Source organism: Chlamydotis macqueenii, chromosome 5, assembly GCF_036417535.1.
Source record: "Chlamydotis macqueenii isolate bChlMac1 chromosome 5, bChlMac1.mat, whole genome shotgun sequence".
Taxonomy (NCBI): domain Eukaryota; kingdom Metazoa; phylum Chordata; class Aves; order Otidiformes; family Otididae; genus Chlamydotis; species Chlamydotis macqueenii.
The window spans coordinates 68,513,935-68,534,482 of record NC_141560.1 but is presented as its reverse complement, the minus strand read 5'-3'; the positions used below and the strand labels follow the sequence as shown (position 1 = coordinate 68,534,482).

Below are 20,548 nucleotides of genomic sequence, written 5' to 3'. Positions count from 1 at the left end.
TCCTGATTGCCAGCCAAACTTGCAGATTAACAGTAACCACACTTGCTCTTCCACAATAAGGCTGGGAAAGAAAACTGCAGTTTATGTGGAATAAATAATTTTTTTTCCTAACGTACTGTAAGCAGCCTTCAATAGCCACGTTCAGATGTTTTTTTTTCTGGACTCATTCTAAATATTCTTGTGAAGGAAATATTTTATATTTATTTGCATTAGGTTTCTATTATTCACCCACTTTTTGGTGACCACGGAGGACAGCAGATGCCCACAGTATTCGCAACTGCTTCCTTAAGGTACTAGCTTTAACTGAAAATTCATAACATTTACAGTTTCAGCTGATTTAAACAACAACAAATAACAGTTGTTGTTTCTTTGATGATTTGAACGTGTTCCATGGCAGTTAATCCTTTAATTATCCTCCTAAAATTAACAAGAACTTAGACATAAAAAGACTTTAAAATAATCTAGCCAACTTTTCTCTGGTAGTGGAAAAACTGCTTATTTTTGTTCCTTTGTCAACTTGGGGGCCTAAATGACACAATTTGGGATATTCCAGCACTAAATGCACAGCATGAATAGGAGGTGCTCAAGTTGCACCATTGCGGGGTCGTGGAAGGAGAGTTAGGGCAGTGCAAGCGTGGCTGCATGACCTACAAAAACAAGCACAGCACAGGCCAGAGAAAGAACCTTGTAAAGGTTCATAGCTCATAAAAAAAAAAAAAGTGTGATGGGGAATAGAGCTTACCAGATTGATTTAGCATGCTCATGAGCGTCGGGATTCCTGGAATATGGTTTTCTAAGTCTTCTTTTCAGCAGTTACTGTGGGTCCTGATGTAGCTGTCTGTTTCCTTACAGACAGTAAATAAAGATGAGAGAGGGGACTGGGACTGGGGGAGAAAAAAAAAAAAAAAAAAGAGAGAGAGTAGAAGGATGAAGCTGGAGAGACAAAAAATCAGATGGTAGAAACATCAGGAAAAGCAAATAAAAGCCAAGTACATGAGAGGAGTGCTCTGAGCGCTGTTTACCTATCTCATAAACAGTTTACTAACATATTTAAAACGCCTGAAAATCTCAGCTGAAGTTTATATAAAGTACAAGGTGCTATCAGCAGCCATAAAAAAATGAAGCCGCTTTCATGTCTGTGAAGCATTTTGATAGCCACTCTATCTGTAAGGTAGCATCACTCTTCACTTTACCCTGTTCTGGTGATTTTTGTGTATCCCTGCTGCTGTGACCATTTTCAGTGTGAGATTTGACAAGCCTAAGTGCTGTAGGATGAGAAAGAGTTTCTTTCTAATTCTTGCAACTAACCAACCAAAAAAAGAGCATTTGAATTTTTTTTTTGCCTAAATTTTTCATCTTCTCCTTGAGACTAGCACGCCTCCAAGAATCTTTAGTAGCTGGCAAACTTACTAACAGGATATATACTTCTTGAAGAACACAATGAAGAACCCTCCCTTCTCCAAGCCAACAACACTGAGCTGAAAATACCTGTGATGTGCCAGGCAGGCTTCCTCTTACCAGATCAGGAATCACAGAATGGTTTGGGTTGGAGGGAACCTTTAAAAGCCATCTAGTCCAACCCCCCTGCAAGGAGCAGGGACATCTCCAACCAGGTCAGGTTGCTCAGAGCCCCATCCAGCCTGGCCTTGAATGTTTCCAGGGATGGGGCATCCATCACCCCTCTGGGCAACCTGTGCCAGTGTTCTACCACCCTTCTTCCCTTATATCTATTCTGAATCTGCTTCCTTCTTTTAAAACCATTGCCTCTTGTCCTGTCACAACAGGCCCTGTTGAAGAGTTTCTCCCTGTCTTTCCTGCAGGCCCCCTTTAGGTACTGGAAGGCTGCTATAAGGTCTCCCCGCAGCCTCCTCTTCTTCAGGCTGAACAGCCCCAACTCGCTCAGCCTGTCCTCATAGGAAAGGTGCTCCAGCCCTCTGATCATCTTTGCGGCCCTCCTCTGGATCTTCTCCAGCTGGTCCGTGTCCTTCTGATGTTGGGGGCTCCAGAACTGGACACAGTACTCCAGGTGGGGTCTCACCAGGGCAGAGTAGAGGGGGAGAATCACCTCCCTCGACCTGCTGGCCATGCTCCTCTTGATGCAGCCCAGGATGCGGTTGGCCTTCTGGGCCGCAAGCACACATTGTCGGCTCATGTTGAGCTTTTTGTTCACCAGCACCCCCAAGTCCTTCTCCTCAGGGCTGCTCTCAATCCATTCTCCGCCCAGCCTGTATTTGTGCCTGGGATTGCACACAACCTGCGTGCAGCCCCCCAGACCTATTCAGATCTCCATCGGTTGACACTGCATTGAGCAGGACATTTTCCACGGATCGAGGAGGTACAGGAAGAAGGAAGGAACATGGTCTGACACCAGCCCGCAATGTTAACCAACAAGCATTTTCAGTTCTCTCGATAAGTTGATAACAGCTTATTTTGGCCATTTGCTGTCTACTGAGGGGTCTTTTTTGACTGAAATGGTAGATATTCCTCTACTGATAAATGAGAGTCTTGCTATGACTATACAGAAGAGAAAATACTCTTTTTTCCCCCTTAAAAACTAGTTGCTAGAAACTACATACAAAGACATGCCAAATGAATGTTATTAAGCTTGCAACATCAAACCCTTGAGCATTAGAGGATGGATTTATGATTGCCTTAATAACTCTTCTTCTGCCCACGCTGTACATGCTTTATGATACAGCCTGCTCGCTCCTCCTCTCACCCTGCTGTAACCAGCGCGTGGGCAGCCATAAATGAGCCATCGCTTTTCTTTGGAAATGTGCTCGGCATCAGGATAATTCTTCGGGCCTTTCATGTTGTAATGTTTTGCTTACAACATTACCAGGTGTCAGAACGCTTACAAGCTTTACAAAGACTGGAAGCTCCTTCTCGTGTCTCCATATCGAGCTGTCAGCCTTGGAGCTCTGTGCTGGTTCCAAGTGTCCTCTCATCTCCTCCTGTTGTACAAGGCAGCGTGGGGGGGACAGGTGGTAACCCTGGTAAATGGTTTTTAGGCAAGGTGTGGGACTAGGATTGCCTTCAGCTGAACCTGTTTGCTGCTACCTGAAGAACAGCCCCCCCCCCCCCCCCCGAAATGGAGCCGGTCCTTGCCCTCCACCCTGGAAGGGGGATCCTTGTGTGAAAGGTCAAGCACGCACCGAATGAGTTTTTCTATGTTGTTACCAAGGAAGAGGGGAAGGAGGAGTTTTGTGACAGAGATGAAGAAAGCTAGAAGCCGTGGGGCTCGAGGGAGCTTAGGGACGGCCCCATCTGCTCCCCGGGGCCCGGCCCCGCTACCGCGGCCTCCCGGGCCGTGTGGGCCCTGCCCCCGCCCCGCCTTCGCGCTGCCGTTGCTCCCCGCAGCCGGTCACCAGGAAGCGGGAGCAGGAAGCTGCGGCGAGCGTGGAGCTTCGGGCAAGGCAGGATGGCCGGCGGCGGCCCGGCGGTGAGGGGAGGCCCCCGGGGGAGCGGCTGGCGCGGAGGGAAGGGTGCTGAGGGGGCCCCCCGGCCTGGCCGGTGAGGGGAGGCCGCGGGGCCCCGTGAGGCGGTGGCGGGGAGGAGGAGGAGGAGGTCGGCCGGCGGCTCCCGGGGCGGGGAGGACAACGGCGGGCCCCGGGGGTGAGCTCTGGCCCCCGGTAGGCGCGTTTAACCGAGCAGGGAGGCCTGTGTCCTGGCTGGCGGGTTCCCTTTCTGGTCGCTTGCGTCTGGTTTTTGGGCTGGCTCTCGAGTGCCCTTGCGTTTGCAAATCCGCTAAAAGACACGGGTTGTCATTTCTAGCATAGCAGCGTTGCCGTGTGCGGAGCCAGCTCTGCAAAGTGTTCGGCGCCTTTGTAATTGGGGCCGATGGAACCTTAACCACATCCCTCCTGTCCTCCCCTGTCCCTGTTCTAACTGTGCTTTACGTTAACTTCCTTCTTTTTATGAACACAACTTGGCAAGTGTAGCATGTGCGTCTGGTGGTGCAGTGTACAGTCTATAAATAATGTTTGTTGATAGATACTTTGTCAACCAACAGTGTAAAAACCATTGCCATGGCCCTCGTCAGCCTCATATGCACAACTGTCATAGCGCCCGTGGGGATAAAGACCTACCAGTGCTATCGGGACCGTATCCGATTGTGGAAGACCCCAGCACCTGTGATATCGTCAAGGCTACCCAGTAAGTGTATATTCTGTGTGTGTAAAATGTTGAAATAGATGGGAGTGTCCTCAAATGTGAGCCAGGCTGGGTATTTTTACAAAGGAAAATTTTATAGTTCCGTTTTCTCCCTGTACTGAAAGAAGAACATCACTTAAAGGTATTACTGTTATCACAACCAGGTAGGTACCTGGTTGTCAGGTAGAAAATTCTACTCATCAAGGCTCAGCCCAACTCCTTTTGCAAGACTTCTGTTGAATGCAGTGTGGAATTGCTCAAGTAGAGTGGTGCTTACTGAGACTTATTTTTTCTTTAGTATATGTGTGTCTCTAAACTGGAGGATACTTAACAAACGAATACTAAGTAAATCGATATGTTTGTTTTTTCTCATTTAAGGTATGGCATAATAGAGCGATGCAAAGAACTAGTAGAAGCAGGATATGATGTTCGACAGCCAGACAAAGAAAATGTGACTCTTCTTCACTGGGCAGCGATAAACAACAGACAGGAGCTGGTTAAGTAAGCTCTACAGTCCTTGTGAAAGTAACACAAGTATTCTGCTAATGTTATTTATAATCACTTTGTTGCTATATACTTTAAAATGAAGGAACATGCTACTTGAGAAGAAAAGCATAAAATTCAAATTTTAACCCAGTTACCTTTGTGAAAATGTCACTGGAGTGTAAAGTTGCTGCGGTTTCTTTATATGTGAAATCATGTAGTATGTTAAATCAGTAGATTTTCCTGGGTTTGTTTTGTTTTGTTTAACAAAGATTAAAGCTGATTTTATAAGTGCCTTGCTAATTACTATATTTTTTCTTAACTATTTTCTCAAAACAATATCCTTTTCTTCAAAAGTACTCTTATCCATTTGCTTCTCTAGTGAATTTTTAATATTATGATCTATTTTCTACTAGAGCTATGTTATCCTTTGTATAATGTTTTAATATTTTATTATGTCTATTCTTAAACTTACTGTGTTGCTGTTACCCAGATACTATATTTCCAAAGGTGCAATAGTGGATCAGCTAGGTGGAGATTTGAATTCAACTCCTCTTCACTGGGCCATTAGGTATGCTGCTTCCAACTACTAATTGTAAATCTGTTAGTATTAACAGTTACAGTAGCATTTTGTGTAACACGGCAGTGGTCGTCTTAAATAAAATTCTGTGGTGTGTTTGTTTTATTGAGGTATGAGGAATTTCACAGCGTATCCATAACAATGCTGAAATCTATCCTCAGATTCCTGGCAACTTTGCAGGACACAGAGTTGTGTTATGCGTGTATCTGTGTTTTAATCACTTCAGTCACATTTTGAAGTTTCCCTAGGGATGAAACATTCAGACATTGCCTCCTAAGTCCTGCCTCGCTGGGCAAAGAAGACTTGGCTGTGTTAGGGCACTGAAGTTAGCTTACTTATTAGGTAGGGCACAGTTTAGGTCTGAAAAAGTTGTGGTCACGGTTCCCCTCAGACTCAGCCTGTCTGGCTGGTGTGCTTTCAGTTGTTTTAGCTTCTGCGCTAAATTCTCTTGGTTTGCTCTCATGAGATTCAGTGCTGCCAGTCCTGGACTCTAAAGCACAATCATGTCCTACTGCTGTAGGACCAGTGTAAGATATCTTGTTTTTCAGAGGCGTGTGGAGAGGTCTTTGGCCTTCTTCCCTCAGAGGCATTAGCTTTTCCTCTTGAGCTCCTTATAGCTGACCCCACAAACATGCCATACCTCTTCCTGGGTGAGGATAGCTGTTGCTGCTTGCCGGTGTTTAATGCCTCTTTGCAGCTGCTTTTTCTACATCTACATCTGTTTGACCTGATACAGTTTTAAATCATCCAACTTTGGCTTCTAGGACAGGACTTGAGTAAAATGCTCAAAAGGACAAGGCACTACTCATCTGGAAAAAACATGACTTTAAATGATTATTATGGGATAACTTCTCTGAGTGCAAATTCTCACAGTGGAAGATCAGTGCTTTCTTCTGGGCTGTCTTAGTCTTCTGCCAAAGTTAGATACTTCTGAGAAAGACTACTCACAGGAGAAGTTACTGTAGAGTAGCCATTGTATTGTAAATTAACAGTTTGCCTTAGACTAACTTATTAAGGTATATATTTAATAGAATTTTCTGATATAAACTTTTAATTAAAAAAAAAGTAATTTCCTGAATAAAACCACAGGAATATGAAAGGAATTTTGTTGGGGGGGGGTGGGGGTTATCTAGGAGAATTATTAAGGCAATGCCTTCATTAAAATTTCCACCTTTTTTGTCATCTCTATAGTTTCATTTCATGTATCGTTGCAGACAAGGACATCTGCCTATGGTCATGTTATTGTTGAAATGTGGAGCGGATCCCAGTCTTATTGATGGGGAAGGATTCAGCAGCATTCACTTAGCAGTGTTGTTTCAACACATGCCCATTGTAGCTTACCTCATATCAAAAGGCCAGGTATGCTGTTGGTGTCCCAAGTATTGTTTTCTACTTAGAGTAACTGCCTGTGTGTACGATACATTTCCGAATTAATTGTCATGTTTTCTAGATGATAAGCAGATGTTTGACAACTATTTCCCGTGCCATAAGTTTAGAGAAACTTAGATTTTATTTTTTTTTTTAATACTCTCCCCTCTTCTTGTCATCCCTGTACAATTCAGAGTGCTTAAGGAAAGTTGTTCAAGCTATGCAGGTTTGTGGTGCTGTGTAAATAACAAGTGGCTTTTAAGTGTGATAACAAAAAGCAGTATATGAAGTATATACATCATGAAGTGTTTACTATTTGATTAGAAATTTGTAACTAATAATCTGTACTATGTCCATCTATTGAAGCATGCAGAACAGATGATCAGACTAGGTCTGAATTTTTAATTAGAAATGTCTGTATTCTATATTTTCAGTAATTTTATATTGTGTCCACTCTAGTTGATGTCTGCTTAGCTTGCATCTGAAGTAAGCAGAATTAATGACAAGTGTAACAATTTACTAATAAAAATGAGAGTTCTTCTGTGATCTAGACTGTTTCTTTGAAACACTGTGCATTAAGACTTAAAGATTTGTTAAGTTTATTTTCTGTCTGATAGAGCTCTCTTTAGTAGAGTAACTGATTTCTGAAATGTAGGAATAGGTGGTATGTATAAGAGACTTAAGAAGGCTTTTAGACTACCTACCTTCTACTAAAAAATTCAAATGATTAAACATTTAAGTAAATCTGTTCTAATATGATGGGTGGAGGTGGGGAAGAAGGAAACCTTAGTTGTGAAAGAGGAAGATTAGCTAACGCAAGTTAGATGTTTAAGTAATTACATATTGAGGTACATAATCAATCCTTTTTTGTTGTTTTAGTAAACCAGTTTTATGTACTTGATTCTGTTATGTACCTCTGTTTACACAAGGAGGATGGTTGACATTGCTTTCTGAGGTACATTATGTTTATAGTATTTTTGTGCAAAAGTGGACAGGAAATATGGTTAACATGGTTCCATTTGAAATATCTTTAGTGGAGACTCTCCCTGAAAAATATCCTTAGTGGAGACTCAGCATATTGTGGAAGGAGTGACATGCAAGACTCAGAGAGGGGACATTTTTTTTTTTTTAAATTAGCATTTGTTTCTTGGCTGGTATGGTTTGGTTTCTTTCCACTACTGCGATGAAGCTAGGCCTGTTTTATACCTCTGAATCTGACCATCTCTCTGTTTCCTGAAATCACTGGTAATCACTTGCTTGTTATCTTTTTCTTACGCTTAGAACATAGATACAACAGACTTCAATGGACAAACACCTTTAATGTTAGCAGCACAAAAAACGATTGGGTAAGTACTGAGTAACTTGAAAGTAATTAATTTTAATATACCCAAGAAACGGTGAGGTGAATTTTTTCCTCTGAAAACTTTTTGTTAAACTGACATTCCTTTCCATTTTAGTTGTGCTAAACTATGCAGTACTTCAGAGATGGGGAGTTAAGAAGTAGCTAATTGGATCTAACAAAGAGAGTAAAAAGAGTTTGTAAAAGAAGTTTAGGTCTATGACTGAACCAGCTGCAACATTATTGTGCTTTCCCAGGAATGAAAATAAATGGAGGTGGACACAGTAAAATGCATACAGAATAAATAAAATGTGGCGTTGTAAGCTTATACACAGTGTTGTAGAAAGATGTAATTTGTCTATATACCTTATATTTGTTAACGTGGTAAGATAACATAGTCTGGAGAAAAGCCTTCAGGGCAGATCCTGAATTATAAACTTGGATCTCTCGTTGATGAGCTTGTTCTGAGACAAGGCGTTAAGTGTCTGCTGTTATTTCACAGATGGGAACACTGGTTTATATAAGGCATTCAAAAATTTCATCTCCAGTACAGATTATCTTCTGTTTGTTAACTTTTATACTTTATTTTCATCTAGACCAGACCCCACGAGGTTTCTCTTAAAGTTTAACCCCTCTCTCAATGCTGTAGACAATGTTCAAAAGAATACTGCACTGCATTGGGCAATAACATCGGGAAATACCAGTGCAGTGGATCTGTTACTGGAAGCTGGTTCTAGCCTGGACATAAAAAATGGCAAGGTACAATTTCTTTCATAATACTTCATTCCATGTGGCATGAATGTGTGAAATTAATGTAAAGAAAAATCTGAGTCCTCTCCCCTTTGGGTATCCTTTGGAATGGGGATTGACTAAGAGCATTTCCTAAAAGGAGTTAGCGCCTTGCTTACGGTGTGGCACAAAGTGTGAATAAAGAGATTGTTTGTTTGCAACGTTCATTCAATGAACAGCCAAGCTGTTCGGTCACTCTGAACATCATTGTGTCCTTGGCACAATGTCCTTTTTTCTTTAAGTTGACTGTTTTCTACTTCAAAACACTGTCATGAGGAGTCATGACTTTGGACAGACTTTAAAAAATAATGCTGTCTTTGGTGTCCTGTGAAACTCAAAGACCTTAAGAAGATACATATGTCATCCTGTGAAGACCACTGTTTGACAGTGCCTGTTTGTATGTTCAAAAGGCCTCGTCACATGTGAAAGTCTTCGTCCTAATATTTGTAAAAACTGATAGTGAGAAGTATAAATACTGAAACTATCGATTCCTCTGACTATATAGATATGTTTGTACAGTGTTGTTACAGCGATGTTTATTTCTTGTTTCTGTTGAAAAGGAAAGCATTTATGTGCTAAGTGCATAAAGAAACAAACATTTCTGTTGTTAAAGGGAGAGACACCACTTGATCTTGCTTATCAAAGCCAGAATCGCTTCGTGGTTTATATGGTAAAGGAAGAAGAAAGAATGAGAAGCAGAAGAAATAACAGATTACTGAAAATAGTAGAGAAATATGAGGTAATTTCATGAGTAATAACTAATGGAAATAAAGCTACAGCATTCCATGTTTAAAACAATAGGCAACTTAACTCTTTTCTAGCAAGAGGATCTTCTAACAAGAGTGCACTCTCCTGAAATTGAGTGCACATCAGTAAAATTATTTAAAAGCATGTAACAGTGGTTTGGGTGGGGGGTTGTGTGTCTTTTCCCCGCCCCTCTTTGCAGTGTTCGTGTGTCACTTTGTCTTACATACCTAGTCTTTCAACATTTGTTATTACATTACACGAATACTTTTGAACTAAGTCCTGCTTGAATACTTTGTCATATTTTAACAATAGTAATTTTAATAGCTCTTCCTGCTGTTGGCATCTTCCTTGACCTTGATGTGGGCCATAGGATACGTAATGAACTTAAGTTCTGATTCTTGGCTTTTGAAAGGAGGTCTGCTTCTTCTCCTGCTGTTTGGGATGGCTCTATTTGTGAGGTTCGTGACTCTTTCTCTCTGTATGTGTATGTATTTTCTTATATATGCCATATAAGGTATCTAATGCTGTATTATTTTCAGAGTTTAGTCTGACCTAGCGTAACAAATGTGAAGGGTTTAACGTATGTACTTTTTAGAATGACTGTAGAAATCAAGTGTTTTTAGATGTGCGAAATGATAGTTTCTCATCACTGGAAGATTTGAAATAAAACAAACCACTGAAGTGTTTAAGCAGTATGTTAGCTAATGTTAATGATAGAGAGTGTTATTGAAGGTCTGCACGTGGTGGATACTGAGATATCCATTCGCAATGCTCAGAAATGTGCTTTATCTCAACTTTTCCTTCTGTATTTGTGACACAGAATGAGTTTTAATGAGCCATTCCCTGCCTCCTCTGCTCCCCAGACCTCCCAGTGTTATCCTAAGCAGTTTGGCAGGTTTCCTGCTTTCTTCAACAGTTTCTGCAGCAGTCAGTATTCACTGAAATAGCAGTGCTATCAGTGTGCAAGTAGACAGAGATGGCACTTTTCACTTAGTGCTACAGCACTTCTGATATATAGCATTAGGCTGGAGCATTCTTCAGTTTTATTTTTGCATTGTTAACCACCTATGTATCTGGCTAAAGAATGTTTTTGAATGACAATTCTTGATTGCTTTAAGAGAGACTTGAAGTATACTGAATGTGTGAAGTTTTTAAAATAACAAAATAGGTAATTTATACTCTATGGAGTTATGTTTTAAATACACTGTAAAAAATACTCTTTTATTTTAATATTCTTTCAGGCAGTTTGTGGGACTCAAGAATTTAAGGTATCTTCCCACAGTATTTCTCCTAAGTTCAATTTTTTGGATGGCCGTGACATGGTTTTTCTGGTTCCTGCCTGATATCCTTTATACTCAAGAAACGCAATAGAACTCTCCTGACAGTTCCTGGTAAATCTAATGTGCAAATAGTAATGAGCTGTCCCAGATAACTGCACGTGCCTGTTAATGTCTGGTAAGGTTCATTTACTTCCCTTGGACAGGGGTGAAATAACTTTAGGTTTAAATTAAAGTTGTATGTGGGCTAAAAATCTGTGCTGTCTTTTATCTTTAGCAGATGTTTGTGTACAATTCTGAACTATTTCCTATGTTACTGGAATATCAAAATGAAAACGTCTTTGTTCTAAACTTAATTGTCTCTGTTACCATCTCCATGCGTCTCTTTAATCTTCCTCACTGAGACTCTCGTACAAGAATGTATTTTGTCTTGTAGTGTAACTGGATAACACATGCATTAATAATTTTCAAAGCATCTTATCTTTCTGAAGTGGTGAGGATTTGACAGCTAGTGATATTTATGCTTCTGCTCTTAAAAAGATCACTTTCCTCCCCACCCCCCAAAAAACAGGGAACAAATTTCTTCATGTCCCTCCAATACAGATTTTTCCAGTGTCCTATCTTTATTCATAGATTATACCGCGTTCCCAGCGTACAGGACATTAATGCCTACCTTTCATTTACTTTCTTTGAAGAGGCTTTGCACTGATGAGTACGAAAACGTTTTAGTGGTTTACACTTGCTTTTCAGTGCCCTGCTCTTTTTTTACACAAGAGGCATCTATTTATTTTTTTATTACGTTTGGTGAAAAACTTACAGAGATACTTAGAACTGTAAATAATTTTCTACTAAACCAGCTCGAATATATTGCTACACAATTTTAATTAATTTTTAATTACTTCATCCTTTAAATGGCATTTTCTTTTGCACTGTTCCCAATTAAGATGTTCTTAATAGAATTATCAGGATTAACTGTGATGAGGTGATTGGGTATATTCCAGCTGGGAATACATGTATATGCCTGTCACAGTGAAAATCATGTTATTCAGTGTTGTGTTGTGAAGTTTTAAGGTTTTCTTAGTGTCATATAAATTAAAAGAAAAAAATTCCAACGATAGAGGTCTGAGTCAGATGCTTTGCTGAAGATAGTGAGTGTGGCAATCTTCTTGAAGGTCTAACTGTAGCTTAGCGAGATGGGCAAGTGGATAGTTCAGTCTGGAGAAGAGAATGCTCTGGGGAGACCTTCCAGTACCTAAAGGGGGCTTATAGGAAAGACGGGGAGAAACTCTTCAGCAGGGCCTGTTGTGACAGGACAAGGGGAAATAGTTTTAAAATCGAAGGAAGCAGATTCAGACTTGACATAAAGAAGAAGTTCTTCACTTTAAGGCTGGTGGAACACTGGCCCAGAGAGGTGATGGATGCCCCAGGTTGCCCAGAGAGGTGGTGGATGCCCTATCCCTGGAAACATTCAAGGCCAGGTTGGATGGGACTCTGAGCAACCTGATCTGGTTGGAGATGTCCCTGCTCCTTGCAGGGGGGTTGGACTGGATGACCTTTAAAGGTCCCTTCCACCTGAACCATTCTGTGATTCTATGGTTTTTCCATTTCACTATCCAACTCTTTTTCTTATGAAGGTGTTTTCCTTCTGGAGCTGGTCACAGATCTGAGTGTTATAAAAGCGTTCAGTATGTTATTTACCTGTATTTATGTATGAATGAAAATCCAGCCATTGTAATTAAAGTCTGCTCTCGGCTCCAAAAAAAAAAACAAAGTGCAAGTAGACCAGCAGTATCCACAGGAAATAACTTTGACTTATGTAAGTGCACCCTGCAATTGCATCGTAACAAACACAATGATAAGACTGTTGATAGCACCAATATTTCATAATTTGTTATCTTGATTTTAATTAGAGCTACTTTGCAGTGGTTTTAGTTCATAAGACAAAACAACCTTGGGGTTGCAGTACTTGATTTTTAAGAGTTATTCACACTATACAGTTTATCTAGTGACTGAGCAGTCACTGAGGATGAAATTCAGGCTTGGGCTCTTTGCTCCTTGGTGGCATTATGGACTGTTCTTTAGGAGCCTGAGCTCTTGAGTTTGACGCTTGAATTTAATTGGCATGAAACTTGTCCCACTCCACATTCCTCTGTTGCTGTAGTTTAATCTTGACATGTTTTTTTCCCCTTACCCTGATGTGTAGATGTTTTTAGTACATAGTGTGAAAGTTATGTCCCTAATGTCTTCTCCCTCATGTGTAATAATAATTTGTCTGCTAGAGAAGTTGCAGCACGTAACTATATGTAAAAAGTACTGAATTTAAGTCTGATTTTCTGAACTTCATGAGAAATTAATACCCTCCATATACAGTCATTAAAACAGTCAGCCACTGGGTAAAAGCAAAGGGTTTGCAAGAAGAAAAATACCCAGTTAGACCAGAAATTTGTCACTTAATCATAATGGTTTTTCTGGTATATTTGTGAGGGAAGAAGGGTTCCCAGTAGCTGCACCTTACCTTGAGAAGTGTTTAGCAGTGTGTGCTTGTTTTTTAAGTGACAAAGGTAGTTCCAGGGTGACTGAAATTGCGTTTTTCTATCTAAATTTATGCAGTTGTCTCAGCTGAAACAAACAAGAGAGGGCAAGTCTTGGAAAACAGTCTGAGTAAGAGCCTGTTTGATGACTTAGGGGTGTGTGCAGCAGTCAAATAAATCTCACAGCTGCTGGAAGCTTAGTAACTATGCATGTCTGATTGGTGTTGTTTAAATAAAATAGGAGAAACTTCAGAGGGTGAAATAAATACATTTGTAACGAGTCAAATGTTCCTTAACTTGAATATTACATATAACCAATACAATTCTTGAAATCGCTGTCATGTTCAGTGTGGTGGGTCTTCTTTATTATTTCTATAAAACTTGGAGAACTGATCCTGGCTATATTAAAACTTCAGAAAAAGAAAGAAAAGAGGTAGGTAAAACAAATGGAAGGGTTGACCCAGTGCAACACATAAGTACTTTTGTGGATTTGTTTGTCATCATGTGCAATTTTGTTAAACTTGAAAGCAGTGAAATACTCTTAATTTTTTTAAGAGTTTTTAGTTCTGTCATTGAACAGCATAGATCATAGATAATTTCTCCTACTACTGCTTGTTTCTTTATCTTCATCACCCTGCCGTAATTTCCTTGTCTCCATCTTCTCATTGGTATGTGAGCTTTGGCCAAACGTTGTACAGATCTTTTCATTCACATTGTATATTAATTTTGGCAACATAGAGATAATTTTCCGAATAATCTTGCATGAGTGAAGTTGCCTTAGTCTGTTCTGCTTCTCCTGGACCTTATTAAATAGCAAGTACTTATTCCTGTTGGTGCTTGGTGGTCAAAGTGCTTATGAACTCCAAAAGGCCTAATGTAAAAAATGTCATAGATCCCCCTCAAAATGTGATCCAAACGCAAGCATGAACTACTTTGTCTTTCAGAACATTGTAGCTCTTGCAGAAGCAGGTTGCTTGGACTTCCGATCATTTTGCACATCGTGTCTTGTAAGTGAGACTAGTTTTGTTTTCTCTTTTTAACCTGGCTTTTTTTCAGTAGTGCTGTAAAAAAACCCTTTTCCTCATAGCTTGTCGTGCAAGTATTATGTGCACAGTTTGTTCTATATTACTTAAATTTCGTTTTTGTTTTTGTTTTGTTGGTTTTTTTTACAGTGACAAAAGAGATGCTTTGAGATTTTTGGACTTTAGTCTTAGTAAAATTGCTTTTTTATTATTATTTCCATCTCTCTTTTTGTAAAACTAAGGTGTGTAATTCTCATCTATTTTCTGTGCTGTGGGGTCTGTTATACAGTAACTGTACAAAATATGATGGTACCCATGAGAAGATGCTTTAAACTTTGAGCAAAGTAGATGCTTTTGCTGTGACTGTATTCTTTTCCTTCATCCTCCACCAGGTAAGGAAGCCTTTGAGATCTGTTCATTGCCATGCTTGTGATTTATGTGTAGCCAGATACGATCAGCATTCTCTGTGGATTGGACAGTGCATAGGTGAGAGTTTGTTTTACGAAATTTGAAAATACTACATAATTTAAAAGTTGCAGAAATCATATTTGTCTCCTTTGAGAGAAAGCACACCTGGTATAAGAATACACAGTTGATACTGAAGAGGTTACTGATAGGTACCAGAGGGAAATTAGTTCGATGGCAGAGAGAAACACAACTAAAATTATTAAAGGGATGGAGTGGTCACCCTAAGAGGAGAGAGCAAACAGCTTGGGACCCTTTTCTTTTGAGAGAAGAAGGAACAGAGGATATGATTGAGACTTAAAAAGAAAATAAATGGTGACTAAAGTGAATGCAGAATTGTTATTTGCCAAGCACATCATACTAGAATAAGGGGGGCTCACTGAGAATAGCAATTGGATTTAAAATGGGTAAGAAAATATATCTTTACATTGCAGGTGGAGCTTGCTGCTGTAAGAGTTTGCAAATGTAGGCAGGGTCAGTAGGTTCAGAAGGCATTAGACAAACTTCTGGACAATGTACCCAAAAGCAAATACTAAAAGAACTAGATAAGTATGCACACTCTGGCATTTTAATGCAGTAGCTGTGGGTGAGGAGAATGAACCATAGAAGCAGCCAAGCTCGTTAATCCTCCTGAGCTAACGTTGTCTGTTGTTGCTGTTAGAGACAGTATGCTGGAGCAGCAGCACCACTGAGATAACCCCACAGGACATTTCTTATGTTCTTCTGTTCTTTGAGAAACTTCCTCTTTCTTCCTTTCTGTCTCATTCCTGGTCATGTTCAAGATAGAAAGGTTAGAGCTTTACATCTGTAGCAATGTATTTTTAACATTTTTTTTTTTGCCAATAACTTTTTTTTTTGTGAAAAATTTGTGGAAATATTTTTACAACGTTTGCTGTTTACAAGGTGGTGAGACGTCCTTCAGATGCATTGTTTCAAAGCTTTGAGGAATGCTGATTGTGATTTAAAGAGAAGATAATTGTATGTCTTCACATCTCTTCTCTGACAGAAGTCTAGGGTTTTTAATGGGCATATCTTCAATTCTGAAGCACACAAAGGTCAAACAATTAAATTGAATAGCTTAGATTTTTTAGTCATTTGAGAGAATTGTAGTGTGCGTGGGGAGAGTTGTGGTTGCATAATTAGTCCTCATCTAGCTAAAACAGCTGAAGGCATGCTCTGAAGAAGAGACAAATCCTGTTTGACTTTATCAGAACTAATTCTATTATATAAATTAGGATGGCTTACAAAAGAAAGTTGAGAAAGAGATCAGCATTGTCAAACTCCCTTGAGTATAGCAGAGGTAATAGTAAGAAGTGGTTTTGATTCTTTTTGTTCCTATTAACTTCAGGACAAATAGAAATATTGCTGAATTTTAAAATGTCAAACTTTTTTTTTTTTCCCTTTCCTTTCCTCAAATACAGGCGTTGGGAACCATCGTTACTACTTATTGTTCCTGTCTTTCATAACTATGACCAGTGTCTGGCTGCTTTATGGAACTCTTCAGTGTATGTATCCGTGAATTTATTTTAATTTAGCTTTCAAGGATGCGTGTGTATGGTTCTTATTTTTCAGCATTTTGTTTCTAGCAGGTGTAATTATGCCTGCACAAATAAGACCATATTTCAGCAATGTTGTTATCTTGTAATTCTGTCTTTAAATGAAAACATATCATTTTTGAGTCTTAGGTCAAATATCTGATTACGTTTGTTTTGAGTAGAAAGCAAGATCTAGTGGGATGTCCATTGGAAAATACCGTATCAGAAAGCATTTTTGTTAAGAGATGAAATAAGCCATGTGGAGGAAAGTCAGGTTACAAGTTCTGGTCTGGATACCTCTTACTACAATAGAAAATACGTTTGTAAATAAATTATTGCAAAGCCTTTATTGATTTTGTTATTTGGAAATATCTATACTGAATAATTACAGAAGTTTCTTTTTGTTTTTAATGTGGTGATAACTTTGAAAAGAGGAGACCTGTATATCTAATTAATAAATCCAAACTATTACTTTGGAAAATTTAAGAAATTTTTTGGAGGCGAAAGAAGAGCCCTTATAATGTGGGTCCTGAGGATGAATTAACATAGCACTAACCTTTTAAATAAAAAGTAGAGGGAGTTCATCTTATTTTATATTATTTCACTTATACTGAAATGAGTCAGTATTCAACGTAGAGTGAAATGAACCAACTGTGGCAGTGGAGGACACGGGACATGCATGTGAACACAAGTTCCTTTCCTGTGTTTCAGTGGTGGTCTTATGTATGCAAAAAGCGTATTTTTTCTCCATTTCCTGTGTGTGAAGGAGCATGGGAAGAAAACCTCTATTGTTCTGCTGACATAGAGGCAGAAAAAAGTTGCTCTGCTTTTAGTTGTTTAGGTTTTTTATAGGTTGAAGACGTATGTGGTAGGCTTAAGTATCTCTCAAGAAATATACGGAAGTTGGACATTGCCATTTGCATCTATTGAATAGTGGTAGAATACTGTTTTCTTGTCGTTGTCACCATAATGTCTTCTTTCATTGATGATGATGTTTAAGATAAATGATAAATTCTTGTCCTAAAATTACAGATAATCATGAAGCAAAATTTCAGTAGTCTTGACAATGAGACATGATGACTTAATTCAGTATCGCTAGTTAACTTTTTAAAAGTGCCTAGCCAGTGCCTTGAATATTCCTACTGTGGATTCTGAATGCATAATGCAAAGATTATGCAACCAGAATAGCAAGCAGTCGTGTATCTCTGTGGGTGCTTTTAGTGGGAACACGATATACTAGACGTGGTAATTCTACAGGATGTTGCTATGTAATAGTCATTCCATGCAAACAATCTTTGTTCAGTTCTTAAGTAGCCTATATTAAAAACATAATTAACCGATTATCTGTCTTGTCAGATTGGTCAAACCATTGCGCAACAAGTTATCATCAAGATGGAGCGTGGACCTACTTCACACAGATCGTACGTTGTTCTCCCTGGGTTTCCTACATCTTCGCAGTAGCCTGTTTTCATACAGTATGGGCTTCGTTGTGGCTCACTGTTCAGCTTTATCAGGTATTATTTTACTTCAGTTTATGCTTCTCTCTTAAAAAAATCATCATATTAAAACTTTTCCTGAGATTATTTACTCCCATGAAAACGTTGTGTCTGCTTTCCTTGACTAATTAATGTCACATGTAGGTGCTTTTCTTAAATCCCAGGGCAGTCCTTTAAGTTTCACAAGTACTTGTGCACTCAGCGTTCCCATGATAAAAGTAGAATAACAGTCTGCAAATCACTCTCATAACTGAGTTTTGGGTTTACTACTCATGAAAAATTCCTAACCTGTGAAAAGATGTATTTGAAGGCAAGAAAGTTATTTGACTAATAGAACTGGTGTAACTGCCCCCGAAATGGCACATGACACACAAAGTCCTGAGTTGAAAGTTCTGCGGCAGAGCTCAGCAGTGTGTCGTTGGACTGTATTAAATCAAATTGTTACCAAAAAAAAAATCAATTACTTGTATTTTGTTCTGATGAGGACTGTCAAAATTCCTGTTTATGTTTTCCTTGGAGAGACTTTGGCTACACAAACAAGATTAAGAAGAGCTGTCTTAAAACATCTAGGAAACAGCTTGTTTAGCAGCTCTTAGGAAAGATGTGTCATTTGAATATGTGTTAAGCATACTGAGCTGAAGACTTGGTTTGCATCTTGTTTAAAAAAAGAGAAGAATCCACAATTTTAAATGCTAGGTTTCTGTAGTGTCCAAGACACTGAGATGTGTCTTTTCTTTTCGGAAAAGAAGTATCTTGGTAGGATATTTACAGTTAACTACTGTGTTTCATACACAGTCATTTGTAAATGTACTGCTTTATGATATTTGGTGTATCATGCAGCCATTTATAAGGGCTTGTAAGATTTATGTTGATTAAAAAAAAAAAAATGGAAAAGGGAAGAGGTAAGCAAAAATGCAGAAAAAACCTGTAAGTCTCATTTTGGAACTCAACGAAAAGACATAGAATGAAGAAAATGAAAAAGTTATTGTTGAGTCTGATATCTACTTCATGGTTTTTTGCTCAGCTACTTTATCTTTATCACGACATCTTTTTTCTATGAGTTTATGTGGTAGAATATAGACAAAATCTGAGGATACAGGTGCTTAACTGCTGTAGATCTTTAACTTCTACTGACATCTGTAAAAGTACAGTCTTCAGTCATCCCAATTAAGCTTGCTTCTCAGTGGAAGCTTTACTGTTACAGATTTCTGTGTTCTGTTTTAGTCCAAGTGACATTTAAAAACATACTCTTCAGTCATTAATTATGACAGTAGTTACTTATTTGTTAGATACGGCCAACCTTTGCCCCTCCCCCCCTTCTCAATGGTATCTTTTGGTATCACCAGAACTTTAATTTGTGCTGTTCACGTTTTAACCATTACTTACATTTTATTTTCTGTAAGATTACATTCCTGGGATTGACCTCCCATGAGAGAATGAATCTCCAGATACAGAGAAAATCTTCTAAGCATCCTATTTCACTCAGGAGAACTCCATACAAGTGAGTGTTAATGAACAGTGTGTTTTAAACACATATCTTTTCAGTACTGATTTGCTTCACTCCTTCATAAATGCAAAAAAAAAAAAAAAAAAAAAAAAAAAAGAGTGGTTTGTGGATGTGCTAGTCATGCCTGTTGTGAGTTGTGCTGAGGGGAGGAAACGGACCTCATTTTCCTCGCTGAGAAGTTTCTTTGCCCTAGGAAACAGGGCAGCGTAAGAGCTGCTGGGGTTCTTTCTGCCTGGCTGTGTATATAGGAAAAAGACGTGCCAAAACAGGTCCATAGCTCTAATCAGTAGACGCTGTTTTGGAGGTGGGGATGTTGTCCTTTAGTTTGTTCATCAGTCTCTGTGTCTGTTATGTATCAACTGGCCCCTTTCTGACTTCTCTGGCAGTATTTAGCTCAATAGAGAAACTAGTACCAAGGTTTCCCTGTTACACTAGAAATCTCTGTTTCCTCCTGTGTATTAACAGTTGAGATCTTACTAAGTACTAACTTTTAAACATCTGAGTTGAACTTAATCTCTTCTCACTGTTAAATGTAATACAGGTTGTAAAAGTTCAGCAAAGGAGTAATGCTCAGTAGAGAACTGTTCTTATGTTTCTTCTCCCAGAGCTGTCTTCATTGACAGCTTCCTATCTAAAATACTGTCTTAGGGTGAAATTGTATTTTTGATGCCTGCAGTCTTTTGCTAGACTTATTAATGTATATTTCTCTCATTTTCAGTCTTGGATGCTTCCAGAATCTTGCAGACTTTTTTCAGTGCGGTTGCTTTGGTATGTTCAAACCCAATGTAGTTGACTGGACCAAGCAATACAACCTTCTTCATCTGGCAAAAGAGAAAAATGTTCATTCTGTATGAAGTTTTGCTTACTTTCTAAAACTGCTGAGCTGAAAGCTAAATAAAACTGGATATTTTATTAATTTTTACAAATTCTTCTGAATTTTGCTTGTTTTTATTTTAATTATTGTTTTAAATATTAAACCTATCTTGCATAAGCTAGCGCAGGTTTATATATGAAACAATCGCTGTATGTCTGTGTATATATAGTTTGAGCTGAAACTATTTGAAATTTTATGTGATGAGATGACACTAAGAATATATTTTTTTAAAGGTAAGTTTGTACGGCAGAATTTCAAAACCGTGTTGGTACCCGTTGCTTTATATTGCAGAGAAAAAAAGAAAATTGCATTTTAAAATTAAGGGGAAGGTTCATATTTTGAAATATAATATTACGATTACCCTGTTATTTTATTGCTTATGT

General features: G+C 39.0%; 1 protein-coding gene across 1 annotated transcript; it reads left to right on the top strand.

Moving 5' to 3' along the window:
* The first annotated feature begins 3,359 nt into the window (after positions 1-3,359).
* ZDHHC13 (zDHHC palmitoyltransferase 13) lies at positions 3,360-20,530 on the top strand. The gene is made up of 17 exons (XM_086748771.1): positions 3,360-3,442; positions 4,013-4,155; positions 4,531-4,653; positions 5,129-5,206; positions 6,430-6,574; positions 7,865-7,929; positions 8,519-8,681; positions 9,325-9,450; positions 9,783-9,916; positions 10,700-10,800; positions 13,575-13,699; positions 14,211-14,273; positions 14,681-14,774; positions 16,175-16,258; positions 17,645-17,802; positions 19,188-19,285; positions 20,010-20,530. Exons 1-17 carry the CDS (start codon positions 3,422-3,424, stop codon positions 20,143-20,145), a joined length of 1,857 nt encoding a protein of 618 aa, XP_086604897.1. The 5' UTR covers positions 3,360-3,421; the 3' UTR covers positions 20,146-20,530.
* The last annotated feature ends 18 nt before the right edge of the window (positions 20,531-20,548 follow it).